Source organism: Ranitomeya imitator, chromosome 5 (assembly GCF_032444005.1).
Source record: "Ranitomeya imitator isolate aRanImi1 chromosome 5, aRanImi1.pri, whole genome shotgun sequence".
Lineage (NCBI taxonomy): Eukaryota > Metazoa > Chordata > Amphibia > Anura > Dendrobatidae > Ranitomeya > Ranitomeya imitator.
Genome location: NC_091286.1, coordinates 602327906 through 602337809, shown reverse-complemented (window position 1 = coordinate 602337809; position 9904 = coordinate 602327906). Strand labels below are relative to the sequence as shown.

The following is a 9904-nucleotide window of genomic DNA, read 5'->3' as shown; positions in this document are numbered from 1 at the left end:
CCTCCCCTGCGGCACTCTCTTACGGTGGCTTCCACCTTTCTCACACACCCCGCCCCAGCAGCAAACATGGCGGAGGAGTTGGTTTTCTCCTGTCAGATAACTGCTCCTTCACCCCAATCCCACTGCCACCCTCTGTTACCCTCCCTTCCTTTGAGGTGCACTCTGTGCGCATCTACTCCCCCTCCAACCTCCAACTGGCTGTCATCTACCGTCCCCCAGGGCCAGCCACCACCTTCTTCGACCACTTCACCACCTGGCTACTCCATTTCCTCGCCGCTGACATCCCCACTATCATCATGGGCGACTTCAACATCCCCATTGACACTTCCCTCTCAGCTGCCACTAAACTTCTATCCCTCACTTCCTCCTTTGGCCTTACTCAATGGTCTTCTACAGCCACCCACAAAGATGGTCACACACTGGACCTCATTCTCACCCGCCTCTGCTCCCTATCTAACCTCTCAAACTCACCTCTTCCTCTTTCTGACCACAACCTACTTACATTCTCTTCCCTTTCCACTCCTTGTCTACAACCCCCACCCCACAAACTCTCACACCCTCGCAGAAATCTTAAACACCTTGATCTGTACTCACTCTCTGAATCCCTCCTCCCTCTCACAGACATAAGCTCCCTACACAATGCGGATGATGCTGCCACTCTATATAACACCACAATAGCTGCAGCTTTGGAATCTCTTGCCCCTCTCACACATACCAAAGCTCGCAAAATCAACAGACAACCCTGGCACACCAGCATGACCAAAGAACTGAGGCGAGCTTCCAGAGCTGCTGAGCGCAGATGGAAAAGATCCCACTCCATCGAGCACTTCATCGCATTCAAACAGTCCCTCACTGCTTTCAAAACCACGCTCGCCACAGCAAAACAAACCTACTTCTCATCTCTCATATCCTCCCTGTCTCACAACCCCAAACAGTTATTCAACACCTTCAACTCTCTCCTCCGTCCCCCAGCACCTCCTCCCTCCCCACTCATCTCAGCTGAAGACTTTGCCTCATTTTTCAAGCAGAAAATTGAGAACATCAGAGACAATTTTAGTAAACAACCCCCAGAACCCTTCCTCCCAACTACCCAGCCCTCCACCTCCAAAACCAACTTCTCCACCATTACAGAAGATGGACTCTCCACTCTACTCTCAAGATCGCATCTCACCACCTGTGCACTTGACCCACTCCCATCCCACTTCATCCCAAACCTCACCACAGTCTTCATCCCAACCCTAACCCATCTCTTTAACCTATCACTAACAACTGGCATTTTCCCCTCAAGCTTTAAACATGCCTCAATCACACCTATCCTCAAAAAGCCCTCTCTTGACCCATCCTCTGCATCTAGCTATCGCCCTATATCACTTCTCCCCTTTGCCTCAAAACTACTGGAACAACATGTCCATCTTGAACTGTCCTCCCATCTATCTTCCTGCTCCTTCTTCGACCGCTTTCAATCAGGCTTCCGGTCACACCACTCCACTGAAACTGCCCTAACTAAGGTCACCAATGACCTATTAACCGCCAAGAGCAAGCGACACTACTCTGTCCTCCTCCTCCTGGACCTGTCCTCTGCCTTTGACACAGTGGACCATTCCCTGCTGCTGCAGACCCTCTCATCCCTTGGAATCACAGAATTGGCCCTATCCTGGATCTCATCATACCTAACTGACCGTACATTCAGCGTCTCCCACTCACACATCACCTCCTCACCTCGCCCCCTATCTGTCGGAGTCCCGCAAGGTTCAGTTCTAGGACCCCTGCTCTTCTCCATCTACACCTTTGGCCTGGGACAGCTCATAGAATCTCACGGCTTTCAGTATCATCTCTATGCTGACGACACACAGATCTACATCTCTGGACCAGATATCACCTCCCTACTAACCAGAATCCCTCAATGTCTGTCTGCTATTTCATCCTTCTTCTCCACTAGATTTCTAAAACTTAACATGGACAAAACAGAATTCATCATCTTTCCCCCATCTCACGCGACCTCCCCAACGAACCTATCCATTACAGTAAACGGCTGCCCACTCTCCCCAGTCCCACAAGCCCGCTGTCTTGGGGTAATCCTTGACACTGATCTCTCCTTTAAACCACATATCCAAACCCTTTCCACTTCCTGCCGCCTCCAACTCAAAAATATTTCACGGATCCGCACATTCCTAAACCAAGAATCTGCAAAGACCCTAGTCCATGCCCTCATCATCTCCCGCCTTGACTACTGTAACCTCCTGCTCTGTGGCCTCCCCTCTAACACTCTTGCACCCCTCCAATCTATTCTAAACTCTGCTGCCCGACTAATCCACCTGTCCCCCCGCTATTCCCCGGCCTCTCCCCTCTGTCAATCCCTGCACTGGCTCCCCATCACCCAGAGACTCCAGTACAAAAACCTAACCATGACATACAAAGCCATCCACAACCTGTCTCCTCCATACATCTGCGACCTCGTCTCCCGGTACTTTCCTGCACGCAACCTCCGATCCTCACAAGATCTCCTTCTCTACTCCCCTATTATCTCCTCTTCCCACAATCGCATACAAGATTTCTCTCGTGCATCCCCCCTACTCTGGAATGCTCTACCACAACATATCAGACTCTCGCCTACCATCGAAACCTTCAAAAAGAACCTGAAGACCCACCTCTTCCGACAAGCCTACAACCTGCAGTAACCACCGATTGACCAAACCGCTGCACAGCCAGCTCTACCCTCACCTACTGTATCCTCACCCATCCCTTGTAGATTGTGAGCCCTCGCGGGCAGGGTCCTCTCTCCTCCTGTACCAGTTGTGACTTGTATTGTTAAAGATTATTGTACTTGTTTTATTATGCATACCCCTCCTCACATGTAAAGCGCCATGGAATAAATGGCGCTATAATAATAAATAATAATAATAATAATAATAATATAGCTATTGAGGGCTGACACATCAAGGATATTGGAAAAAAGGGCAACAGGCCAACGTTTAGTCTGCCTTTTACACGAATATTCAGTAATCATTTCGTCCATCTTGTCGACACCTCCTTTTGTCTTATTATAATGAAGTATAATTTCAGGTTTTTGTTTCCTGTCATTGGTGTCAATACTTTCATCGTGATGCATTGTGCTCAGTAATATCACAGATTTTTCTTTCTTGGCTTTATAGGACACCATTGTTGCCTCATTGCAGAAACCGAATACACTCTCGTAGATTGGTCGCTGTGCATTGTGCTTCATTATTGGTGGAATTTCGCGGCGGTTTGGTCTCATTGTACCAACAAGTGTTAGTTGTTTCTGAAGCAAAAAATTGGCCAGTTCTAAATTAGTAAAATAATTATCCATAGTGATATTTTTTCCAGAATGGAAAATTGGTAAAGCTAGTGTTTTCACTATGTTTGGAACATAGATCTTTCTGGACTGGAGCGTCAGCTTCTTTTCCACAGTAAATCATGCCATTCATCCCATAATAAGTTGCTGAATCGCACATCCAGAAAATTTTTATGCCGTATTTAGCTGGCTTACTGGGCATATATTGGATAAATTTGCAACGTCCCCTAAAGGCAAGAAGTTGTTCGTCCACTGTCACATATTCGCTAGAATTGTAAAGTTTGTAACAGTTCTTGATAAAAAGATTCCATATATAGCTAATAGGCGCTAATTTATCGTTTGCCAACCTCACAGGCCGAGTTCTCTTTTCATCAAAACGAATGCATCTCTGAATAGCCTCAAATCTATCTACGGACATAGTGGCTTTGTAATGTGGATCTGCAAATGGGTTCAGAAATAACACTCTGATTGGCACACCATATGATTTAGTCGACCCTGCCAGAAGAGTAAGGCCAATATAGGCATATAGTTCCTCTTTAGTTAAATTTTTCCAAGTTTTTTTTTTTTCCGAAGCAATACGTTTACCTTCCACATTCGTACACAAAACTACCTCATCTGCAATATCATCTGAAACAAATTTACTGAAAACATCTTTTTTGGACATGAATTGGGAAATTCCGACAGCTCCTTGAGGAACTCTAATAATGTTATGTGATGGGGTGCGTGCATGAGCCACAGCAGTACTGTTCCAAAAAACATTTGTTTTAGATGTTCTACTTGCACATTCTGCTGGATCCATTACTTCTTCATCATCTGAGGAATCGCTGGACGATGAAGTTGATACATTAGCTGGTGGAATATACTCTTCATCCGACAAAGAAATGTCATTGTCTTCATCACTATTGAAAATAATCGCCTCAATTTCTTGGACAGTCAATCCCCTTGATGTAGACTGTGCCATTGTAATCTTAGATGTGAGTAAACTAAAATGAAAAGTAAAAAATAAAGATTACAATCAGGCTTGTGCACTATACACTGTGTGTGCTAAGACTTTGTTAGTGTTTGTGTGCTTAGGGTAAAGTACAGCCCCCCTACTCTTACCTTCAACAGATCACTTTCTTGTAAGTGTAGTAGAAGCCTCTGGTTTTGGAGCTCAGAAAGGTTCTTTGTTACAGACCAAAGAAAGCTGACTTCTTCCTCCAAAGTCTCCTCTCCAGCAACTAGGATTTAGGACTAAAGGACCTGTACTGACATCATAATCACGTTACTTTGTGAGGGGAAACTCCCTTCCAGGATCACATTACCATGTCAGGCAGAATCCACACTCTTCCCAGCAACAGCCATCGACCAATAGTCATAAAGACTGAGTCATAAGTTCTTCCCCAACAACAGTACAGACAAAAAGACTGAGGAGTACATGTAAACCAAAGCAGGCCTCAAAGGCCCCAGGTACGTGAATCTGGGGTAGTCACAAAAAAAGCGTTGCTATACGAGATGCCTATAACATAAAAATATATGAACAACTGGATATTACTAACAACTATATTAAACACCTTCTTCTCCATGGTATTCACGGTGGAAAATGAAATGCTAGGTGAAATCCCAAGAAACAATGAAAACCCTATATTAAGGGTCACCTATCTAACCCAAGAAGAGGTGCGAAACCGGCTAAATAAGATTAAAATAGATAAATCTCCGGGTCCGGATGGCATACACCCACGAGTACTAAGAGAACTAAGTAATGTAATAGATAAACCATTATTTCTTATTTTTAGGGACTCTATAGCGACAGGGTCTGTTCCGCAGGACTGGCGCATAGCAAATGTGGTGCCAATATTCAAAAAGGGCTCTAAAAGTGAACCTGGAAATTATAGGCCAGTAAGTCTAACCTCTATTGTTGGTAAAATATTTGAAAGGTTTCTGAGGGATGATATTCTGGATTATCTCAATGAGGATAACTGTTTAACTCCATATCAGCATGGGTTTATGAGAAATCGCTCCTGTCAAACCAATCTAATCAGTTTTTATGAAGAGGTAAGCTATAGGCTGGACCACGGTGAGTCATTGGACGTGGTATATCTCGATTTTTCCAAAGCGTTTGATACCGTGCCGCACAAGAGGTTGGTACACAAAATGAGAATGCTTGGTCTGGGGGAAAATGTGTGTAAATGGGTTAGTAACTGGCTTAGTGATAGAAAGCAGAGGGTGGTTATAAATGGTATAGTCTCTAACTGGGTCGCTGTGACCAGTGGGGTAACGCAGGGGTCAGTATTGGGACCTGTTCTCTTCAACATATTCATTAATGATCTGGTAGAAGGTTTACACAGTAAAATATCGATATTTGCAGATGATACAAAACTATGTAAAGCAGTTAATACAAGAGAAGATAGTATTCTGCTACAGATGGATCTGGATAAGTTGGAAACTTGGGCTGAAAGGTGGCAGATGAGGTTTAACAATGATAAATGTAAGGTTATACACATGGTAAGAAGGAATCAATATCACCATTACACACTGAATGGGAAACCACTGGGTAAATCTGACAGGGAGAAGGACTTGGGGATCCTAGTTAATGATAAACTTACCTGGAGCAGCCAGTGCCAGGCAGCAGCTGCCAAGGCAAACAGGATCATGGGGTGCATTAAAAGAGGTCTGGATACACATGATGAGAGCATTATACTGCCTCTGTACAAATCCCTAGTTAGACCGCACATGGAGTACTGTGTCCAGTTTTGGGCACCGGTGCTCAGGAAGGATATAATGGAACTAGAGAGAGTACAAAGGAGGGCAACAAAATTAATAAAGGGGATGGGAGAACTACAATACCCAGATAGATTAGCGAAATTAGGACTATTTAGTCTAGAAAAAAGACGACTGAGGGGCGATCTAATAACCATGTATAAGTATATAAGGGGACAATACAAATATCTCGCTGAGGATCTGTTTATACCAAGGAAGGTGACGGGCACAAGGGGGCATTCTTTGCGTCTGGAGGAGAGAAGGTTTTTCCACCAACATAGAAGAGGATTCTTTACTGTTAGGGCAGTGAGAATCTGGAATTGCTTGCCTGAGGAGGTGGTGATGGCGAACTCAGTCGAGGGGTTCAAGAGAGGCCTGGATGTCTTCCTGGAGCAGAACAATATTGTATCATACAATTATTAGGTTCTGTAGAAGGACGTAGATCTGGGGATTTATTATGATGGAATATAGGCTGAACTGGATGGACAAATGTCTTTTTTCAGCCTTACTAACTATGTTACTATGTATGTTACTATGTATATACCTGAGGATTACCTTGAGTTTCAAAATTCTAACTAATGTAGTTTTACAGATAATAGAAAACAAGTAACCTAGCAGGCCTGCGAGGCCCCATAGCTCCGCATGGCGGCATGCTCTGGCACAGACAGATTGAAAAGTCGGCCCTTAGGGAACTTACAACCAGGAATCAAGTTAATAGCACAATCACAGTCCCTGTGCGGAGGAAGGGAACTGGACTTGGGATCATCAAATACATCCTGGAAATCTGACAAAAACTCAGGGACCTCAGAAGAGGGGGAAGAGGAAATTGACATCAAAGGAACGTCACTATGTACTCCTCGACAACCCCAACTAGTCACAGACATAGTTTTCCAATCCAGCACTGGATTATGTTCCTGTAACCATGGAAATCCCAGTACAACAACATCATGCAGGTTATGCAACACCAGAAAACGGCAATCTTCCTGATGTGCAGGAGCCATGTACATAGTTATCTGTGTCCAGTACTGAGGTTTATCCTTGGCCAAGGGTGTAGCATCAATGCCCGTCAAAGGAATAGGGCTCTGCAAAGGCTGCAAGGAAAAACCACAGCGCCTGGCGAATTCTAAGTCAATTAAGTTCAGGGCAGCGCCTGAATCCACAAATGCCATGACAGAAAAGGACGACAATGAGCAAATCAGGGTCACAGATAAGATAAATTTAGGCTGTATAGTACTAATGGTAACAGACCTAGCGACTCTCTTAGTACGCTTAGGGCAATCAGAGATAACATGAGCCGAATCACCACAGTAAAAACACAGCCTATTCTGACGTCTGAATTCCTGCCGTTCTGTTCTAGTCAAAATCCTATCACATTGAATAGGTTCAGGACTTTGCTCAGAGGATACTGCCATATGGTGCACAGCTTTGCGCTCGCGCAGACGCCGATCAATCTGAATGGCTAGAGACATAGATTTGCTCAAACCGGCAGGCGTAGGAAAGCCCACCATAACATCTTTAAGGGCTTCAGAAAGACCTTTTCTGAAAATAGCAGCCAGAGCCTCCTCATTCCATTTAGTGAGCACACACCATTTTCTAAATTTCTGGCAGTATAACTCTGCCGCTTCCTGACCTTGACACAAGGCCAACAGGGTTTTTTCCGCATGATCCACAGAATTAGGTTCGTCATACAATAATCCGAGCGCTTGAAAAAATGCATCTACATTCAATAATGCCGGATCCTGTGTTTCAAGAGAAAAAGCCCAGTCTTGAGGGTCACCACGCAGCAAGGATATGATGATTTTTACTTGCTGAATGGGATCACCAGAAGAACGGGGTTTCAAAGCAAAAAACAATTTGCAGTTATTTTTAAAGTTCAAAAACTTGGATCTGTCCCCAAAAAACCAATCAGGAGTAGGAATTCTAGGCTCTAAAGCCGGAGTCTGGACAACATAGTCCTGGATACTCTGTACTCTTGCAGCAAGTTGATCCACACGAGAAAACAAACCCTGAACATCCATGCCAAAGCATATATCCTGAACCACCCAGATATCAAGAGGAAAAGAAAAAAAAAAAAGACAAACTAGAGCACAGAAAAAAAAATGGTTCAGAACTTTCTTTTCCTTCTTTTGAGATGCATTTAATTCACTTTTGGCCACTTGTACTGTTATGATACGGTGGTCTAGGAGCAACATGGAACAAGCTCTGAAGGAAGTGGTAACTGTACTGACCGCAGTCCCTAATCTCATCACAACACTAGAAGTAGCCGTGGAATGCTCCTAACGCTCCCTAGGCATCTCGTCACAGCCTAAGAGCTAACTACCCCTAAAGATAGAAGCAGGAAAGCTATCTTGCCTCAGAGAAAATCCCCAAAGGATAGATTAGCCCCCCACAAATAATGACTGTGAGTGGAGAGGGAAAAGACATACACAGAATGAAACCAGGATGAGCACAGGAGGCCAGTCTAACTAAATAGATAGGACAGGATGGAATACTGTGCGGTCAGTATAAAACACTACAAAAATCCACGCAGAGTTTACAAAAAATCTCCACACCTGACTAAAGGTGTGGAGGGCAAATCTGCCTCCCAGAGCTTCCAGCAAGACAGAATAAATTCACACTGATAAGCTGGACAAACATAGAAAGCACAGAATGGATAAGTCCACAATCTATGGACAGAAAAGGGCAAGCAAAACCTTAGCTTAGCTGAACTGGTCAGGATAACAGGGAACTCCAAAGAGATGTGAATCCAACCAGGAACCATTTACAAGTGGCACTGGCTGAAGATAGAGCCAGACTTAAATAGCTGAGCAGAAGAGACGATAAGTGAAGGCAGCTGATGACAGCTAACTCCAAGGAGCAGCCATACCACTAGAAACCACAAGAGGGAGCCCAAGAGCAGAACTCACAAAAGTGCCACTTACAACCACCGGAGGGAGCCCAAGAGCGGAATTCACAACAGGACAGTACCAATATACCCAAAAAATAGAACAACGGCCTATCTGTATGACGCTTCCAAAGCGAACCACAAAAATCCAACATATGCAAATACGGAAGCACTAGTCACAAATATAGTCCAAAAAATACTTTATTAAAGATAATAAGTTTATCCACAAGTAGTATAAAACAGTATATAAAAAATGGAGATGCACATGCAAAACCACAGTAGGTACAGGTACAGTATCACATCTATAGGTAAGTCTCTAACCTTGCATACACAGAGAATATATATGGAGCTATTGCACACACCATCTAGGTAATATCATTAACCCCTTACCGGCATCGGACGTACTATACCGTCCGATTCCGGCTCCCCTGCTTTGATGCAGGGCTCCGCGGTGAGCCCGCACCAAAGCCGGGACATGTCAGCTGTTTTGAACAGCTGACATGTGCCCGTAATAGGCGCGGGGAGAATCGCGATCTGCCCGCACCTATTAACTAGTTAAATGCCGCTGTCAAACGCAGACAGCGGCATTTAACTACCGCTTCCGGCCGGGCGGCCGGAAATGACGTCATCGCCGACCCCCGTCACATGATCGGGGGTCGGCGATGCTTGTGAATGGTAACCATAGAGGTCCTTGAGACCTCCATGGTTACTGATTGCCCGTCGCTGTGAGCGCCACCCTGTGGTCGGCGCTCACAGCACACGTGCAATTCTGCTACATAGCAGCGATCAGCAAATCGCTGCTATGTAGCAGAGCCGATCGTGCTATGCCTGCTTCTAGCCTCTCATGGAGGCTATTGAAGCATGGCAAAAGTTTTAAAAAAAAAGTTTAAAAAAATGTGAAAAAAATAAAAAAAACATAAAAGTTTAAATCACCCCCCTTTCGCCCCAATCAAAATAAATCAATAAAA

At 44.6% G+C, this 9904-nt stretch overlaps 1 protein-coding gene across 1 annotated transcript; it reads right to left on the bottom strand.

Moving 5' to 3' along the window:
* Window positions 1-2739: 2739 nt before the first annotated feature.
* Window positions 2740-4772, bottom strand: LOC138638581 (piggyBac transposable element-derived protein 4-like). Its single transcript, XM_069727982.1, has 2 exons — window positions 4415-4772; window positions 2740-4296 (listed from the first exon to the last, which is right to left on the bottom strand). The coding sequence occupies exon 2, from the start codon at window positions 4272-4274 to the stop codon at window positions 3321-3323; it is 954 nt and encodes a 317-aa protein (XP_069584083.1). The 5' UTR covers window positions 4275-4296; window positions 4415-4772; the 3' UTR covers window positions 2740-3320.
* Between the last annotated feature and the right edge of the window lie 5132 nt (window positions 4773-9904).

Excerpts from the sequence above, each read along its gene's own strand:
- LOC138638581 (XM_069727982.1), bottom strand. The coding sequence starts at position 4,274 with ATGGCACAGTCTACATCAAGGGGATTGACTGTCCAAGAAATTGAGGCG.